Source organism: Aethalodelphis obliquidens, unplaced genomic scaffold (genome assembly GCF_003676395.1).
Source record: "Aethalodelphis obliquidens isolate GAN/ISIS:26980383/991018 unplaced genomic scaffold, ASM367639v1 scaffold42, whole genome shotgun sequence".
Taxonomy (NCBI): domain Eukaryota; kingdom Metazoa; phylum Chordata; class Mammalia; order Artiodactyla; family Delphinidae; genus Aethalodelphis; species Aethalodelphis obliquidens.
In genome coordinates, this window is record NW_020837986.1 from 9,055,900 (window position 1) to 9,076,979 (window position 21,080).

The following is a 21,080-nucleotide window of genomic DNA, read 5'->3' on the forward strand; positions in this document are numbered from 1 at the left end:
AGCAAGGCACAAGCAACAAGTTATGTATGCAGGAACTCCCGTCGACTATTAGCTGACTTATTAGCAGAAACTCTGCAGGCCAGAAGAGAGTGGTAGAATATCAAGAACCAAGAACCTACCTGGCAAGGTTCTCAGTAAGATTTGATAGAGAAATCAAGTTTTATAGATAAGCAAAACCTAAATAAGTTCATCACCACAGCCAGCTTTACAAGAAATGCTAAAGGCACTTCTCTAAGCAAAAAAGAAAAGGCCACAACTAGAAACATGAAAATTATGAAAGTAAAAAGCTCATTAGTAAAGGCAAATATACAGTGAAGGTATTCAATCAACCACGTACAAAACTAGGAGGAAGGTTAAAAGGCAAAAGTAAAATCATCTATATCTGCAGTAAGTAGTTAAGGGATACACAAAACAAAAAGATGTAAAATATGACACTAAAAACAGTACTCACGGCAGGAGGGGAGTAAAAATGTAAGGTTGTTAAAAGGCATTTGAAATTAAGAGATCAGCAACTTAAAATAATCATTTATATATATAGATTGCTATATATAAACCTGGTAAGCACAAACTAAAAACCTATAACAGATACATACACAAAAAAGAGAAAGGAATGCAAACATAACGCTAAAGACAGTTATCAAATCACAAGGGAGGAGAACAAAGGAAGAAGAAAGGAACAAAAAAGAATACAAAAACAACCCCCGAACAGTTAACAAAATGGCAATAAGTACATACCTATCAATAATTACTTTAAATGTAAATGGGCCAAATGCTCCAATCAAAAGACATGGAGTGGATGAATGGGTACAAAAACAAGACCCTTATATAGACTGCCTACAAGAGACTCACTTCAGACCTAAAGAAACAGACAAAGTGAGAGAATGGAAAAAGATATTCCATGCAAATAGAAATCGAAAGAAAGCCGGGGTACGCATGTAACAACTAAAAGATCCTGCATGCCGCAACTAAAGATCCTGCGTGCCATGACGAAGATCCCGTGTGCCGCAACTAAGACCCAGTGCAGCCAAATAAATATTAAAAAAGCAAAAGCAAAAGCAAAAGAAAGCCGGGGTAACAAAAACTTAGACAAAATAAACTTTAAAACAAAGACTGTTACAAGAGACAAAGAAGGACACTACATAATGACCAAGGGATCACTCCAAAAAGAAGTTATATAACAACTGTAAATATATATGTACCCAACATAGGAGCACCTAAATACATAAAGGAAATATTGACAGACATAAAGGGAGAAATTGACAGTAACACAATAATAGTAAGGAACTTTAACACCCCACTTACACCAATGGACAGATCATCCAGACAGAAAATCAATTAGGAAACACAGGCGTTAAATGACATATTATTCCAAATGAATGTAACAGATATATAGAGAATATTCCATCCAAAAGCAGCAGAATACACATTTTTTTTTTTGGCCATGCCGTGTGGCATGTGGGATCTTATTTCCCTGGCCAGGGATTGAACCCGCACCCCCTGCAGTAGAAGCTCAGAGTCTTAACCACTGGGCCTCCAGGGAGGTCCCAGAATACACATTCTTTTCAAGTGCACATGAAACACTCTCCAGGATAGATCACGTTCTAGGCCACAAAACAAGTCTCAGTAAACTTAAGAAAATTGAAATCATGTCAAGCGTCTTTTCCGACCACAATGCTATGAGACTAGAAATCAACTTACAAGAAAAAAACTGCAAAAAACACAAACCTGTGGAGGCTAGACATGCTACTAAATAACGAATGGATCACTGAAAAAAATCAAGGAAAATATCAAAAAAACTTGGAGACAAGTGAAAATGAAAACACAGCAATCCAAAATCTAAGGGATGCAGCAAAAGCAGTTCTAAGAGGGACCTTTATAGCAATAAAAACCTACCTCAGGAAAAAGAAAAATCTCAAATAAGCTAACCTTACATCTAAAGGAACTAGATAAAGAAGAACAAACAGAACCCAAAATTAGTAGAAGGAAAATGGACAGAAGACCTGAATAGACGTTTTTCCAAAGAAGACATACATAATGGCCAACAGGCAGATGAAAAGATGCTAAACGTCACTAATTATCAGAAAAATGCAAATCAAAACCACAGTGAGATATCATCTCACACCTGTCATAATGGCTATCATCAAAAAGCCCACAAATAACAAATGTTGGCAAGGGTGTGGAGAAAAGGGAACCCTTGTACACCCTTGCTAGGAATGGAAATTGGTACACCCACTGTGTAAAACAGTATGGAGATTCCTCAAAAAACTGGAAATAGAACTACCATATGATCTAGCAGTTCCACTCCTAGGCATATATCTGAAGAAAACACAAATGCTAATTTGAAAAGATACATGTATCGCAATATTCATAGCAGCATTATTTACAATTGCCAAGATATGGAAGCAATCTAAGTGTCCATCAACAGATGAATGGATAAAGAAGATATATATACGCAATGGAATAGTACTCAGCCATAAAGAGTGAAATTTTGCTATTTGCAACAACATGGATGGACTTGGAGGGTATTACTCCTAGTGAAATAAGTCAGAGAAAGACAAATACTGTATGTTATCACTTACGTGTGGAATCTAAAAAATGAAACAAATGAATATAGCAAAACAGAAAAAAACTCAAGAATAATAGAGAACAAATGAGGGGTTAGCAATTAGGAGAGGGAAGAGGGAGGGGCAAAATAGAAGTAGGGGATTGAGAGGTACAAACTGCTATGTATAAAATAAGCTACAAGGATATACTGTATGGCACAGGGAATATAGCCAGTATATTATAAAACTGTAAGTGGAGTATATTCTATAAAAATTTTGAATCACTATGTTGTAACCTGAAACTAATATAATATTTAAGTCAACTATACCTCAAAAAAATACTGCAGGAACAAAAATAACAGATTATATACAATGATCAGAGCTCTACTCAGTACTCTGTAATGACCTATGTGGGAATAGAATCTAAAAAAGAGTGGATATATGTATATGTATAACTGATTCACTTTGCTTTACAGCAGAAACAAACACAACGTTGTAAATCAACTATACCCCAATAAAAATTAATTTAAAAAAGTGATCAAAACACTTTAATATCACATATACACACTAAGGGTTGCAAAGGGAATATGAAATTGACTAAATAGAATTTCTAGTTTCGCAAAGCCCAGTGTTAGGGGAATGGTTTAAAAATGTTGGTTCATCAATGAAATAGAGCCATTACAGTGATAATTATTAAGATTTGTAAAAACATGAGAAACTGTTCATGATGCATTTTGACCTGAAAGGAGAGTGTGTGTTATGATACTAAGTTAAAAATAATTTTCATTGAGTTCTTTTAAAAACAGTTATTAACCATTGAAAAATTGACCGTGAAGTCTTTTAGATCTTTAAATGGATTAAAAGTAGATTATGGGACTTTTCTTTCATAATTTTTCAAAATAAAATAGATTCTTGGGACTTTCCTGGTGGCGCAGTGGTTAAGAATCTGCCTGCCAATACAGGGAACACGGGTTCAAGCCCTGGTCTGGGAAGATCCCACATGCTGCGGAGCAACTAAGCCTGTGCGCCACAACTACTGAGACTGCGCTCCAGAGCCCACGAGCCACAACTACTGAGCCTGCGTACCACAACTACTGAAGCCCATGTGCCTAGAGCCCATGCTTCACAGCAAGAGAAGCCACCGCAATGAGAAGCCCGTGTACTGCAATGAAGAGTAGCCCACACTTGGCACAACTAGAGAAAGCCCACGTGTAGCAACTAAAACCCAACACAGCCAAAAATAAATAAATTAATTTATTAATTTAAAAGATAGATTCTCATTTGTTTCGTGGTTACATTGATCTTGTATAAGGGAGAAATAATAGACCAGTATATGATTTTCATATATTTAAAAATTGTGCAACTTTTTCTTCTCTGATAAGGACATTCACAGGGTTGAATTACAACATCCTTCTATTGCTGAGATACTTTGACATCATTCTTGGTGTATTATTAAAGATATACTTGGTACACTGTAACTATAATAATATACTTGGTACACTGTATTACTTTGCAATAATGTTTCAACAGTAGTCATTTAAAATGTGTCTGAGTTCCTACTCTGTGCCAGGAACTGTGCTGTTTGATGGGTTCTGAGAATATGGCAGTAAATGAGGCAGACAAGGCCCTTCACCTCCCAGAATTCCATACATTTTTTAGGAACTTCATGGAACCATTTGAAGCAGTTTGAAAATCATGGATTAGATCATTTATCATGTTTCTTTTTTTATTCTGAAACATTCTTTTTAAAAGACAGTTATGGACAATTAAGAAAGATGTTATCTTTATTTAAAGAAACATAGAGGAGCATTAAATCTTCACCCATAGGGCTTCCCTGGTGACGCAGTGGTTGAGAGTCCGCCTGCCGATGCAGGGGACACGGGTTCGTGCCCCGGTCCAGGAAGATCCCACATGTTGCAGAGCGGCTGGGCCCGTGAGCCATGGCTGCTGAGCCTGCGCGTCTGGAGCCTGTGCTCCGCAACAGGAGAGGCCACAACAGTGAGAGGCCCGCGTACCGCAAAAAAAAAAAAAAAAAAGATCTTCACCCATATTTAAAGCCCCTGCTTAAGCTTAGAGTAATGAATAATTATGAAATGTATGTTTACTAAGTATAAGTAAGTACTTCTTAGAGACATTAAGTGCTGTAGAATTTTATAGTACTTCCTGCCTATGATTGTTTACTACATGGTAGGAGGTTTTTTTTTTTTATGAAGGATTATAGTGATGGGTAGATACATTTACAAAAAATTAGACACAGTGCCTGTGGTAAAATAGTGTATGTGATCTGAATGAGTGTGTTGAATGAGTATGTTTAACTTGAATACCAGACTAACTTCCTAAAGGCTAATGAAATCATATACATAAAAGAAAGATTGAAATCTTTACCCTTCTGTTATTAGAATCCATTAATCCATTATTAGAATCCATCAGGTCCAATATACTTGCTTTGTCTGGTAGTGATACCTAAATAAGGTAAAGATATTCATAACTTGTCATTTCCCTTAGTATTATTCTTACTTAAAAATGAATAGCTTTGACTTTGCACTGTAGATAGGAATGACTGGACAAAAATTTTAGATGGTGTTATGTATTGTTATTCACATTAATTTATAATTTTCTAGGTGATTAATGATCCTATCCATGGTCACATTGAATTTCACCCTCTTCTCATCCGAATCATCGACACACCTCAATTTCAGCGCCTGCGATATATTAAGCAGTTGGGAGGCGGTTACTATGTTTTTCCAGGAGCTTCACACAATCGATTTGAGCATAGTCTAGGGTAAGAAGGGTATTGGGGTGGGGAACTTATGGTTATTAAGTCCCTTCTCGGTCACATCGTATCTTTTAGAAAACAAATAGTTTTATAAAATGGTAATAATAGCCTTATTTTTTTTAAGAGCCTTGTTTGACTGAGACAATCAATATTTGACTTTTTTTTCCTTTGGCCGAGCCATGTGGCATGCAGGATCTTAGTTCCCCAGCCAGGGATCGAACCCGTGCCCCGTGCAGTGGAAGCGTGGAGTCCTAACCATTGGACTGCCAGGGAATTCCCAATAATATCCTTATTTTATTGATGAGAAAGTTGAAGGTTTGATTTACTTTGCTCTACTTTACTTATTTTATGTATTCTTAGAAGCCACCTCAAATCCTTCCTGGAAAGAAAATGAAAGTGCCTGGAAGGACTTTTAGATGAAATATTTGTGTTTAAATATTATTTAAAAGTTAATAGGGTTGGTTACTGATATAATTAACTTTGTAAGTTTGATTATTTAATTTTCCTACATTTCCTATTTAGTCTTATACATAATTGCCCTTTAAAACCACATCGTTGGGCTTCCCTGGTGGCACAGTGGTTAAGAATCTGCCTGCCAATGCAGGGGACACGGGTTCGAGCCCTGGCCTGGGAAGATCCCACATGCCGCAGAGCAACTAAGCCTGTGTGCCACAACTACTGAGCCCGTGTGCCACAACTACTGAAGCCTGTGCACCTAGAGCCTGTGCTTCTCGACAAGAGAAGCCACCGCAATGAGAAGCCTGTGCACCACAACGAAGATTAGCCCCTGCTCTCTGCAACTAGAGGAAGCCCACATGCAGCATCAAAGACCTAATGCAGCCAAAAATAAATTTAAAAAAACGAAAAACAAAAAAACCACATTGTTTTCTTACCTATCAGGAAACGTGTAAATCAGAAAAGCATTCACAAGCTTAGAGAAGGTGGCACCTCTGTTACATACAACATAGTTGAGACTTTGCTTGCTCTGCCTTTTTTTTTTTTTTTTTGCCTGCGTTTGGACTTCTTTGATGCGCACAGGCTTTCTCTAGTTGCCGCGAGTGTGGGCTACTCTTCATTGCAGTGCACGGGCTTCTCATCGCGGTGCCTTCTCTTGTTGCGGAACATGGGCTCTAGGTGTGCGGGCTTCGGCAGTTGTGACACATGGGCTCAGTAGTTGTGGCTCGTGGGCTCTAGAGCGCAGGCTCAGTAGTTGTGGCGCACTGCCTTAGTTGCTCCATGCATGTGGGATCTTCCCGGACCAGGGCTCGAACCCATGTCCCTTGCATTGGCAGGCGGTAACCACTGCACCGCCAGAGAAGTCCCTGGTCTTCTTTTTCATTATAAAAATGTAGAGCCAGGTGGACATAGGCGCAGAAGAATCAGACAGTTATCTAGATTTTCATGAAGTACTCACAGTGTAAGTGGTCCACCCCTTATCCACGGGGTATATGCTCCTAGACTCCCAGTGGATGCCTGAAACCACAGATACTACCAAACCTTATTTATACTATGTTTTTTCCTTAAAAATACATACCTATGATAAAGTTTAATTTATAAATTAAGCACAGTAAGAGATTAACAACAACTAATAATAAAATGGAACAATTATAACAATACAGTGCAATAAAAGTTATGTGCATGTGGTTTCTCTCTTTCAGAATATCTTATTGTACAAATTTAATGCCTTTGCCATCTTAATTAAGCACTTATCACACACCGTGGCTGTAACTTTGACAGTTTGAGATGCAACAGCAAAACTAGCACAAATTTCTTTTTCCTTCTTCACTATTTCACAGGTAGAAGATTTGTTCTTATGATAGATCTTAGCAACCTCAGCGTACAATTTTGTTCTATCTTTATTGAGTTGAGAATTTTGACCGTTTCACTCACTTACCGGAAGCACTTCTCGACTTGTCTTTGGCACATCTGAATTGCCAGCTTTACTACTCTTGCACTTTGGGGCCATTATGAAGTAAAATAAGGGTCACTTGAACACAAGCACTGTGGAAACCTTGGCCGTCAATCTGATGATTGTGTTGGCTACTAAGTGATTTAATGTGTGGGACACGCTGGACAAAAGAATGATTCACGACACAGTCGTGATGGAGCAGAACAGTGTGATATTTCATCATGCTACTCAGAATGAAATATAATTTAAAACTTATGAATTGTGTATTTCTGGAAGTTTCCATTTAATATTTTCAGACCATGATTAACTGCTGGTAACTGAAATGAGGAAAGTGAAACCAATAATAAGGGGAAACTGCTGCATTACTTTGGTTTTGTTTGTTTGTTTAGAAGCATGTTTAATTAGCCAGAACACATGCATCTACTCAAATGTTTATTCATCAACAAATATTTATTGAAAACTTATTAGTGCCTACCAAACCAACAAGATATCAAGTGTTTCTATCCTTGTGAAGCTCAGAGTTTAGGGAGCAAGAAAGACATTGTATTCATTCAGGAAGTACTTTCAGGTAGAAATGCTAAAAGTGTATTTAACATTTGTTGAGCACCTTATCTACAATCTATGTTGCAAACATTACAATACCAGAAGCTCTGCTTTTAAAAAAAATTGTGGTAAAATACACAGAATATAAAATTTACCATCCTAACCATTTTTAAGTTTATAGTTCAATAGTGTTAAATATATCCACATTATTGTGCAACCAAGTTCCGGAACTTTTTCATCTCGCAAAACTGAAACTCTGTACCCATTGAATTCCCCATTCCTCTTCTCCCCAGTCCCTGGTAACCACCATTCTACTTTCTGTTCTAATGAATTTGACTGTTCTAGGTATCTCATATAAGTGATTTCATAGAGTATTTGTCTTTTTGTGATTGGCTTATTTCATTTAGCATAATTTCCCCAAGAGTCACTCATATTGGAGCATGTGTCAGAATATCCTTACTTTTTAAGGCTGAATAATATTCCATTGTATGTATATGTTACATTTCATTTATCCCTTCATTCATCTGTGGACTCTTGGGTTGCTTCCACCTCTTTGGCAATTGTGACCGCTATGAACGTGGATGTGCAAATATCTCTTCAAGACCCTGCTTTCACTTCTTTTGGGTATATACCCAGAAGTGGAATTACTGGATCATATGGTAATTCTATTTTTAATATTTTGAGAAACTGCTCTACTGTTTTCTATAGTGGCTGCACCATTTTACATTCCCACCAACAGTGTACAAGGGTTCCAATTTCTCCACATCCTGGCCAAAATTTGTTAGTTTTTGTTTTGTTTTATAATAGACATCCTAGGGACTTCCCTGGTGGTCCAGTGGTTAAGACTCTGTGCTTCCAGTGCAGCGGGGACGGGTTCAATCCCTGTTTGGGGAACTAAGATCTGCATGCTACGTGGAACAGCCAAAAAAAAACCCCAAAAACCCTTCCTAATGGGTATGAGGTGGTGTCTCACTGTGATTTGATTTTGCATTTCCCTAATGATAAGTGATTGTGAGTCAAGAGGTCCTGCTTTTGGGAATCTGTGTGTTTCTGCCTAGTTCTGAAACAGACTATTCTGTTAAGTTGCCCTCGAGGTATATTAGAACATTTGAAAAACATATTGAAATTCTTGAGTGTTAACTGAAAGAAAAATGCACGATGTGAAAGTTATGAGTTAAGTTTTATTTGGGGACCTTACTGAGTACTATAGCCCAGGAGTTCTCAGATAGCTCTGAGGAACTGCTCCAGAGAGGTAAGGGAGGAGCCAGTATATATGTGAACTTTTTTGCTGGGGAAAACATGTGGTCAAGTGTAAAAAGATTACTGCTAATCACAAATGTAGACCAAAAAAATGTTACCTGTCATTCTAGTAAACAACAAATATTGCCCGCCGTCAAGCCATCAAGCCACTGCAGCTGCCCCCAGTGCTGCACCCAGAGGGGAATTCAGGGTGGAGAAAAACAGCATGCTGGCCCTAGATAGATCAGATGAATATCTAAGGAATAATTTCAATGACCCCAGACTCTTACATCTTCCCATACATAGGAAAATGCTAAAAATTATTAACTTGAGGTGACTGGTTTTTGTCATTAGCAGTAGTCTTTTGATGTTGGACGAAATGTTTTTTTTTTTCACCAGAAACTCCTATATACCCTGGTTCCTCCCTTACCTCTTTGGAACAATGCCTCAGTGCTGTCTGAGACTGTTTCCCGGGCTAGAGTCCTCAGTAAGATCTCTGAATAAAACATAACTTGGAACTTTTAGGTAGTGTTTTTCTTCAGTTGACAGTTCAGTGACCACGAAGGGATCCAGAGCCAACTTTTCTCCTTTGCCTGAACTTTACGAGGATCTGGAGCCTTGGTACTAGCAGAGGCCTCTTGTGCCCGTCTGTCTCCTCAGTGAGTCCAGATGAATTTGGATGAGTGTCTCCTGGATCTTGGATCTCCTGTTATTCGCTTATGGTCCTAAGTTTTATTTGGTGGTATTTAACTTCTCACTGGAGGAGTAGGTTTTCCTTGAACTTAGTTTCAAAAAGAGGTAACAGGGTTATCTTCAGTTGAAAGACATTAGGAAGATTGTGGTCAGTTGAATGACAGAGTGGGTTATCCTCACTTGAAAGACACTGGGAAGATTTTGCTCAGTTAAAAAATGCTGATGGGTTACCCCAATTGACAGACACTGGGAAATTTTTATTATGTACGTACAGAATTTGTACTTGCAAGTACTTGCTTAATTGGGAATTAAAGCTCATCCTAAAAATGGCCAAACTGGGGTTCTTTTGACATTCCAAAATTAATTTTTTTTTCATATGCAGCTAGAAAAACCCAACTTGATAAAACATCTTTTCAAAATTCTGAACTTAAAGAAACAAAAGCCCTTCTGGGAGAACTTGCATTTCTCTACCTGTGTCTTAGAGATGTAAATGTTCTACCTGATCTTCTTAGACTTTTTTTTTTTTTCTCCTGTGTTCTTAGAGCTTGGTCTCTGCTACCCAGGAGGTACACATATGGTGTACATTTGGCAACCAGTCAAATAGACTGGAATTCTGAGCAATCTTTTTGCCTGGCTGTATCAACTCTCAGGAAAATTTGTCATAAGGGGTCCCAGCCCATAAGGGGCCTTTGTCATCTCAACCTTCATTGCAACCACCTGTACAACGAAGGACTTTACTCTCTTAGGCTGTTTGGGGGAGGAAATTTCTAAATCTTATGAAGGCTGCATCCTTTGCACTCTCTTGTGGGGATGCCTCTTGCATTTTATTGGTTTGAGTCACTATTAAGATACTATTCATCGGACTTCCCTGGTGGTGCAGTGGTTGAGAGTCCGCCTGCCTATGCAGGGGACACAGGTTCGTGCCCCGGTCCGGGAAGATCCCACATGCCGCGGAGCGGCTAGGCCCGTGAGCCATGGCCACTGAGCCTGCGCGTCCGGAGCCTGCGCTCCGCAACGGGAGAGGCCACAACAGTGAGAGGCCCGCATACCGCAAAAAAAAAAAAAAAAAAGATACTATTCATCAATGACCAGACAGTGAATCCTTAAAATTGGAGAAACTTGGTAAATTAGTAAATTTTTTAGAGCGCTCTCATAACAAACAGCTGTTTTATTTTTACCTATAAAAAAACAAATTAGAAGATGGTAGTATATATAAAACAGCTAACCTAAGAACTCCCTTAGTTTATTTATTTATCTTTTTTTTAGCATTTTTAGTTTTTTTCTTAACTTTAAAAAAATTTGAATATCTTATTTTCCCCCAGCTTTATCATGATATAATTGACATATAACGTTGTATATGTTTAAGGTGTACAACATGATTTGATACAGTTTTATTTGTCATAAGTTGTGGATTTAATTCCATTGATTTAAATGTTACCTTTTGTTGTAAATTCACCACATATTCCATTAAGAATAGAGACCATATTATCTAGTTCAACAATGCTATATATAAAATAGATACCCAACAAGGACCTACTGTATAGCACAGGGAACTATACTCAGTATTTTGGTTTTTGTTTCTTGTTTTTTTATCTCTTCTTGATTTTGTGGACTTAACATAGATGTTGAATTTATCTTGTCACTGACTTTATCCAATTATTTTTTTTTACTTTTATTTATTTTTTTATGCAGCAGGTCCTTATTAGTCATCAATTTTATACACATCAGTGTATACATGTCAACCCCAATCGCCCAATTCATCACACACACACACCCCCGCTGCTTTCCCCCCTTGGTGACCATAAGTTTGTTCTCTACATCTGTGTCTCAATTTCTGCCCTGCAAACAGGTTCATCTGTACCATTTTTCTAGGTTCCACATATATGTGTTAGCATACGGTATTTGTTTTTCTCTTTCTGACTTACTTCAGTCTGTATAACAGTCTCTAGATCCATCCACATCCCTACAAATGACCCAATTTCAGAACTCCCTTAGTTTAAAAGAGACAAAAATAAACCAGTTTGGGAAGCCTTATTTGTAGTCTCTAGGGTTACCCTCAATGGGCCTTACAGATGCTAATGAAAACATTAGGTTAAGTAATGTTAATTGGGTTGGTTAATAGGGAAAAAAAGCTGAGGGGAAAGTTAAGAGACTTCTTCCCAAGAAGGTGGAAATTTTAACGGGACTTGTCTCAACAGGATAAAAATCTTTAGATGGTTATTAAGAAATCGGATAAATAAAATGGATGGTAATGAGATTAAAACAAACGTTTTTATACAACACTATGTAAGGTTGGATGGGCCAAGGGGACATCTTATTGGTCCCCAACATTAAGGGCCCCGAAGAAGTCCATTCTATCATTCTATTTACCCCAGTTTAATACACACACACACACACACACACACACACATATATTTAAAAGGCTGGAAGAAAATTACACTGAGATACCTGATCAACAGTTGAACAATTGTTTGGGGCAACAATTAGACCAATTAATCAAGTTAAAGGTTTTTTAAAAAGGCCTGTGTCCCTGGGCTCAACCCCTCCCTGGAGACCCCAGAGCCTTTATACAAAAATAGATAAAATAGCCAGAGAATAAAAAGGAAAGTTTCTAGGACTCCTTGTAAGACCACAGCTTGTTGATGGGGTCCTAATGGAGGCTAAAGTTAAAGGTGTAAGAGTTGATTGAATCGAGATGACAGTTTATAAAAGTAGGTATATTTAAGTGGGCTTAATATAAGATGTTTATATCTCTTTTGCCTCACTATATTGTGTGTAGACATTATGTCTCACTGGGGAATGCTTCCGCTGCCTGGTATTAATGAGACAGGGTATGTAAATCTGCCCCTCAGAAAATATTAATTTAAATATACAAAAAAAAAAAAAAACCCAGTAAGGTTACATGAACCCACACAATATAATGTAAAACTAGGGGCTAATATTCAGAAGCTAATAATAATCAAATTAAAGAAAATGTAGTTGGGCAAATCAATCTTTTAAAATCATTTAGGCAGCAGAGCAGTTCTTTGGGGAATTAAAAACAACTGTCTTTGTCTTGCAAATCCCTACAAATCAGAAATGTAATACAGCCCAAAATGACCTGAGACTGAGCCTATAGCTAGTTCAATCAGGTAGACTCTGAAACAAAAAAGGGGAAAAGAGGGCTTTTTATACTCAAACTGCTGGGAAGGCTCCTTCACCCAAAGTCTAATTCACAGCCTCCTTAAGGATTTATCAAGGACAAATACAAATCTTAACAGTCGCTCATCTTTCAAACAGAAGAGTAATTTTTTCATTTTTGTTTTGTTTTTTCCGCTCTGCAGCGTAGGGTATCTAGCAGGACGTCTAGTTCGTGAACTGAGTGAAAAACAACCAGAGCTGCAGATAAGTGAACGAGATATGCTCTGTGTTCAGATCGCTGGTCTTTGTCATGATCTCGGTAAGCAGTTCAAAGAGCCAGAGTTCTAATGTAAAAACCACATGGTACCTCTCTTTGAAATTAAAAAATCCAACTAACTAGGAGAATATGAAAGTTGTGTTTTAATTCTTCAGTTAACATTAATGTAAATGTGCCATTGCTTCTTCCTAGAATGATTCATAAGCCCAAAGCATTGCTATTTTTTTTTTTGTAGGCTTTCAGTGAATTTCCCATGTTAAACATCTTTGTTGCAGGTTATATGAAGGGACTTTCTGATAGTGATTTTTTTCTGACTACTGTGTGTTGGATGATGTGAATTTGATTTTTCCTTTATCTTGGTTGAAATAAAATTGCCATTTTCCTTTAGATAATTTGTCAAATCTATTCTTCTCACACCTAGAATACATAATCTGCTCTAACAGATTAACAACGGATTTAGAGAACTTCTTTTCTTCCCTGACCCATGTGAGGTCTTGGGCCACTTAAATCCAAGTAGAAGAATATCATCCTTTTCCATGGTCAAAGAAAGAGAAAAAGGACTGTTCTCTTTTATCACAGGAGATTTTTCCCCTATCCTTGTAATTTTTTTTTTTTTTTTTTTTTTCGCTGTACGCGGGCCTCTCACTGTTGTGGCCTCTCCCATTGTGGAGCACAGGCTCCTGATGCGCAGGCTCAGCAGCCATAGCTCACAGGCCCAGCCGCTCCGTGGCATGTGGGATCCTCCCGGACCGGGGCACGAACCCGTGTCCCCTGCATCAGCAGGCGGACTCTCAACCACTGTGCCACCAGGGAAGCCCTAGCCTTGTAATTTATTCCTACCTGTTGGAGGATCCAAAGAGTTTGCATGTGCCCTCAGTGCAGGGAAAGGGAGGTTTCAGTAGCCAGATACTTAAAGGCATAGGGCACGCTCTTCAGCATGTCCCCTTGGAGATTTCAGTAGGACCAGTATCAGCCCTAGATCATAAATTTAACAGATTTTTGGTATTTTGAGAGGGAATCATTGGAAACTTTTGCCAATTTCTAGGAGTCTGAGCTCTATAGTAACAAGCCTTTGTGTACAGACTGCAACATGCAAAAAGGCCCAGGGCTGGTCCAGGTAGGCTCCCTTTCCCATCTATCAGGACCCCCTGCGGATACAAAAAAAAACCCCCAAAACCCCAAAATCCTGGATGCTCAAGCCCCTTATATAAAATTTGCATATAACCCACACACATCCTCCCATGTACTTTAAATCAATTCTAAATTACTTATAATACCAGCACAATGTAAGCTATATGTAAATAGTTGCCAGCAAGCCTGGCAAATTCAAGTTTTGCTTTTTGGAACTTTCTGGAATTTTTTTTTCTGAATATTTTTTTGTCCGAGGTTGATTGAATCTGCGGATGCAGAGGGCCAACTGTAACTCCTTCAGAAATTCTGATAATCCAGAGTTGTGCCTCAGCAAAGTTTCATATTACTAGATGTTGTGGAATGTTAAGATCACTTATGAATAAGATAAAGTAGTGATCTCCACTTTTGATTGCCCATATCATCAGTAAAAACCCAAGATAAGCCCTGATATGTGTATATTTATTATAAAATAAATTACATACATTATAAAATTTACATAAAAATAGATGTTTTTAAAGGTTGAGAGTAATAAAGTTCTAATATTTTCTTCCTAACCCTAGTGGATTGTGTTAAAACGGCTGTTCTAACACTACCAATATATAATCTGAAGAAGCCAAAAGTTTTTGTCATTAACATTCCTTTGGTTACACAAAACTGTCCTTTTATCAGATTTATGTAAACTATGGTGACTCAGAGACCCCTCAGTGGAGAGCTTACTTTCCTGTATTTGTTCTGCTTCCTGTTCTCTTGTTTTAGAAAATAGGAAGGAAGGGTTTGTTCCTTTTTGTGATGTATTTATAGATTATTAATTTCTATTGATATTCAAGTTTAACTAAAAAGATTTACATTTTACCAATTTACAAACATTTTTCTTGTTCTAAGGCTGCTTTTGTTTTTAAGGTCATGGGCCATTTTCTCATATGTTCGATGGAAGATTTATTCCACTTGCTCGCCCAGATGTGAAATGGACGGTATGTATTCATATATTTAATAGTCAATAAAATAAAGACTAAGCAATGACTTCTGTGTTAAAGTATTCTTCCTTTTACAGTTTTTCAGAGTGTTTATATATAATGCTTTCATTTGATCCTCACAGTAATCTCTAAGGAGGAAATCATTATCTCCAGTTTCATAAGTATAAAGGAACTTGAAATTCATAGAGGTGTATTGATGCACCAAAAATCACAAAGTTGTTAAATGATAAAGCCAGCACTAGAAAACCAGGTTTCCTAGCTGCTAATTTAATGCTCTTTCTACTCTATCACACTAGTATAAAATAAAAAATAAAAGGCTGACTCTGGCTTTGACTCATTTTGTATGACCATGAAGTAACTAATACCAGCTAAGTTCATTTTATACTTACAGATTTGCAGGTGACTGACCTGTATTTTTGGAATCAATTTTTGAGAAGTAAAGTTAGGTCAACTCCTATTTTGGGCCACACTATTATTTGGAGTAGAAAAAGGTATTAATACATATTGAACACTTCTTACATGTCAACCACTATTTTTTCTCTCTCTCTTTAAAGGTAATTCGTATACAATATGTTGTACAGATCTTCAGTGTACAGTTCAGTGAGTTTTGACAAATGTATACATACATGTAGCCACTACCCAAGTTGAGATATAGAATATTTTCATCTTCCTGGAAAATTCCTTTGTGACCCTTTTCAGTCAGTTCCTACATCTCCCTCCCACTATTACCTTCTGATTTTTATAAACAGACTAGTTTTGCCTGTCTTAGAATTGATAAGAGTAGAATCCTATAATAGGTACTCTTTTGTGTCTTGCTCTTATTCACTCAACACAATGATTTTGAGATTCGTTGGTGTGTCATGCATCAGTTGTCGGTCCCTGCTCATTGCTGAGGTAGTATTCCATTGTATGAATAAGCTATGATTTTTTATTTTTTCTCCTTTTGTAGAATTTGGGTTGTTTTCAGTTTTTTGGCTGTTATGAATAAAGATGCTATGCATGTTACTGTACACGATTTTTATGGAAAACGTTTTCATTTGTCTTAGGTTCATCTAGGAGTAGAATTGCTGGGTCATCAGGTAGATGGATACTTAACTTTATAAGCAACTACCGGACGTTTCCCATTTTACACTCTGCCAGCAATATGAGAGTGCCTGTTGTTCCATAGCCTCCCCAACATTTAGTTTTTTAAGTTATTCTTTCTAATGAGTGTGAAATGGTCTCTTATAGGATTTTTTTTTTTTTTTGGCATCCTCTGTGGTATGTTGAGTACCATTTCCTGTACTTTGTCATTGATAAATCATCTTTTGTGAAGAGTTTTTCCATTTACTCATTTAAAAAATTTGAATGTTTGCCTTTTAGTTATCAATTTGAGTAATTATATATATAGTCAGATACATGTATTGTGAATATAGTCCCTGTCCCCACCCCAGTCTCTGACTTACCAATTCATTTCTTTAATGAAGGTGGCTTTTGAGAAACAAAAATTTTAAATTTTGATGAAGTATTTCTGGTTCTTCAACCTAGTAAGATGGATAGTTTCTCTCCAGTTCTGCAGCCTTAGGGCCTCCCTCAGGCTAAAAGCCATAAAAGAACTGGAATATTGCCCACTGCCTTTCTCTTCCAAGTGTTTATTTCCCTCTAATATCTGCCTGCTTTTGGTCATAATCCAATACCTTCAGGAAGTTGTCCAGAGTTAGTTTTTTTCTCCAACAGGGTCGATTGAAATAGGATCTACTCAGCCATTCCCAAGTCTTTTTCTTTAAATATTTTTCCTTTAACATGTAAGTCCTTACCTCATGGGAATTTATTTCTCTGCATATGTGTGGTAGAAATCTGATTTCTTTTTTAATATGGATAATTGTTTATTGAATTTCCCCAGTGATCTGCAGTCAAACGCTCTACCACTGTCCCCACTGATTCTGTGATACCAACCCCAACATTTTTTTAACATTCTGTAATGATGAATCTTTCTGGATTCTGTTGCATTCCACACTTTTCATAATTGTTACTTCTTTATAAGTCTTGATAGCTGGTAGGACAGCTGTTTCTTTTATTAGGTATCTTTGGCCTTTTGCTCGTCTATTATAAATGTTGTAATTTTCTCCATAAAGGTTTTATACATCTTTTATTATATTTACTTCTAAGTTGCTTATAATTTTAGTTATTATTGTCTGTGCTATCTTTGTGGAACTTGAATTTTTCTGTATGTATAAGTTTTTTTCTGAACCATTTGAAAGTGTGTTGTAGGCATGCCCGTTTATTCCTAAAGCTTCAGTAGGTATTTCCTAAAAATAAGAACATTCTCTTACATAACCTCAGTACATTTATTAAAATCAGGAAATTATTATTGATACAGTACTATTATCTAATTTACAGACTTTCTATCAAATTTCAACAACTGTCCATATAGAAAAGGGGAAAGAAAACCATTTTTGGTCCTGATCCATCATACATTACCCTTAGTTGCCATTTCTCTTTAGTTTCTTTTGATCTGCAACAATTCTTCCGTCTTTATCTCTCATGACCTTGTCATTTTTTGAAGTATACAGGTAGATTATTTTGTGGATTGCCCCTTACTTTGAGTTTCAGTTTTCGGTTTCCTCATACTGTCAGACTATCTGTTTTTGGCAGAATGCCACGTGTGACCTTCTTAGTGTATCCCATTAGAGGCACATAAGGTCTTTTTAAGCCATTACTGGTAATATTAACTTCAATCACCTGATTAAGGCCATGGCTGCCAAATTTCATAAACTTACTGTTTTTCCTCTATGTAATTGATATATATCTTGATTCAGTTAAAAAATAGATATAGGACTATTCAGGGTTTTGTCTTCATGTTTCTTGAGTTTGTTTTTGCTAAGACCTGTGATGTCTCCCTCCAGTGGGCCATTTGATCTTTATAACGATTATAAATGAGCAAGCAGAGACAGATGAGTAAAATGAGTCTAATTTGAGATTCCAGTCCAGATCTTGACTTCAGGGCTCTGAGACATTTTTGTTTTTACTGGCAAGTTTGGAATTACCCCCCCCTTTTTTTAAAATTAAATTTATATTTTATTTATTTTGGGGTGTGTTGGGTCTTTGTTTCTGTGCGAGGGCTTTCTGTAGTTGCAGCGAGCGGGGGCTACTCTTCATCGCGGTGCGCGGACCTCTCACTGTCGTGGCCTCTCTTGTTGCGGAGCACAGGCTCCAGACGCCCAGGCTCAGTAGTTGTGGCTCACGGGCCTAGTTGCTCCACCGCATGTGGGATCTCCCCAGACCAGGGCTCGAACCTGTGTCCCCTGTATTGGCAGGCAGATTCTCAACCACTGCACCACCAGGGAAGCCCTGGAATTACCCCTTTTTATCAGTAGATGGAAATGCTAATAGAACTTGCATCTTCACAAATTCCAAAGCTGATGAAACAATACAACTAAATTTTATAGTGGTATTCATTAAAATGGTATTCTATTGGGAATTCCCTGGCGGTCCAGTGGTTAGGACTCAGCTCTTTCACTGCTGGGGCCTGGGTTCAATCCCTGGTCTGGGAACTAAGATTCTGCAAGTGGTACATCTCAGAAAAAAAAAAAAACCTATTCTATCTTTATGATCTGGTAATATTCAGTTGTAGTGTACAATACTTATGTATTATAAATGATTATATCTCATTAAACATTTATGTAATAATGATGAACCTAGTTTGTAAAGGTTTATAGACTGGTAAAATATAGAGTTTTTTTTTTCCAGTCCCATCTGATATTTATTTATTTATTTGGCTGCATTGGGTCTTCGTTGCAGCATGTGGGATCTTTCCTTGCAGCACATGGGCTCTTCATTGCAGCTCGCGGGCTCTCCAGTTGTGGCACACAGGCTCTAGAGCTCGCGGGCTTAGTTGCCCCACAGCATGTGGGATCTTAGATCCCTGACCATGGATAGAACCTGCATCCCCTGCATTGGAAGGAGGATTCTTAACCACTGGACTACCAGGGGAGTCCCAATATAGACAAATTTGACAGATTTTTAAAAATATCTGTAAGATTATAGTTGAAAACTTGATAATTAACATGCATTAGAACCTTACCTCTGAATTACCTGGAGCCAAGAGTAATTTAAATAATGAGGGGTCTCTGATGGACTAGAGTCTACAACAGACCATACTGTGCTGACTTTTCCCAGCATGAACAGGGCTCGGTTATGATGTTTGAGCACCTAGTTAATTCTAACGGACTCAGAGATGTCATGGAACAGTATGGTCTCATCCCTGAAGAAGATATTTGGTTTATCAAGGAACAAATTACAGGACCACCTGAGTCACCCATCAAAGATTCTTCAAAGGTAAGTTTGTGTACAACTTAATTTGAACTGACTGGTTCCTTTCATCTAGCCTCTCTGCTTGATTCCTTCAGATCTATTTGAAGAGGTGACATTTGGCTATTTTAGAGAGACTAAATGATAAAATATGTGATACATTTCTACTGTTTAATGCAAAAAATAAAAGACTTATATAGTTCTTCCAGCTCTTAACTGAGTTCTTCAGAAGTTATCCCCCAAATTAAAATACATATATAAATATTTTTAATGAATATGTATGCAGTATTTTATATAGAAGCCTAAAGTAACTTAGTTTGGAAAATGTAGAAGTATGTCTTGTTTATTCATTAAAATTAACATATTTGAAATATTTAGATATGTGAAGACCTAGAAAAAAGTTGAATTAGTTTAGAGGGAAATATGTTTTGTTTCCTTTTTGATCTTTTTTATTTTACTTAGAAAAAAGAATTTCCCTTTGTGGTTTTTAAAGTTTTTTTCCTTAAAATATACAAAGCTACTTGTAAGGCATAAGATAAAGAGGTGGATTTTATAGCAAATATCCTGTTTCCAAAAAACAGAGCTCCTGGGAATTCCCTGGCAGTCCACTGGTTAGGACTGTGATGCTTTCACTGCTGAGGGCCCGGGTTCTGTCCCTAGTTGGGGAACTAGGATCCCACGGGCCAAACTGCGCCGCCAAAAAAACCCAAACAAACAAAATACAGAGTTCCAAAAATTCTTTGAATGGTGCATATCATTTAGACTAGATGTGTGGCTACTTTGAAAGACAATACAATTTTCATGCCTGAATTTAAGCATTAGAATATAAGGAACATTCTTACTAGTTCATAATTAGATCTTATATTTTTTTTTAATTTTTAAACAAGAAAGCTTGTTGGGGCTTCCCTGGTGGCGCAGTGGTTGAGAGTCCGCCTGCCGATGCAGGAGACACGGGTTCGTGCCCCGGTCCGGGAAGATTCGTGAGCCATGGCCGCTGAGCCTGCGCGTCCGGAGCCTGTGCTCCGCAACGGGAGAGGCCACAACAGTGAGAGGCCCGCGTAAAAAAAAAAAAAAGAAAGAAAGAAAGCTTGTTGGTTATGGGAAGTGTAATAGAGTTAGGATCCTTCCGAAGGCACAAGGTTTAGTATTAACAGGGTATCACACTTTAGCATTTCTTTTCCCTTTTCTACTAATTTAGGAATTAAATGGAAGAAGGAATGAGTAGAACCTTCTCACTTACCTAACCTTCCCGTTCAAATATCTGTTTATAATTTTCAGATTAATACAGTTGCTTTGCTTTGCTTACAAATAGATTTGGCTCCTATCCTAAAACTTTCAGTGGGTTTTCTTGTCTTCCAGTGGCTATATAAAGGGCGTCCTAAAGAAAAAAGCTTCCTTTATGAGATAGTGGCCAATAAAAGAAATGGCATTGATGTGGACAAATGGGATTATTTTGCCAGGTATGCACTGAACACTTCAGAAAAGTTGTTTAAAATCCTTATATACTTTAAATATATACAATTTTTATTTAAATAAACAAACAAAATTCTTGTATAAATTTAGTGTTGATATTTAAGGTACCGTT

The 21,080-nt window shown here is 37.4% G+C and overlaps 1 protein-coding gene across 3 annotated transcripts in view; it reads left to right on the forward strand.

Annotated features, from left to right (window-relative positions):
- SAMHD1 (SAM and HD domain containing deoxynucleoside triphosphate triphosphohydrolase 1) overlaps positions 1–21,080 on the forward strand; it is a 62,825-nt gene that overhangs the window by 14,379 nt on the left and 27,366 nt on the right. For 2 of the 3 annotated variants that reach the window (XM_027078360.1, XM_027078362.1), the window contains exons 4-8: positions 5,165–5,325; positions 13,027–13,142; positions 15,132–15,202; positions 19,364–19,522; positions 20,855–20,955. In XM_027078360.1, coding sequence (XP_026934161.1) covers positions 5,165–5,325; positions 13,027–13,142; positions 15,132–15,202; positions 19,364–19,522; positions 20,855–20,955 — 608 coding nt within the window. The remainder of the gene's footprint in view (positions 1–5,164; positions 5,326–13,026; positions 13,143–15,131; positions 15,203–19,363; positions 19,523–20,854; positions 20,956–21,080) is intronic. The other variant, XM_027078361.1, reaches the window with a different exon arrangement.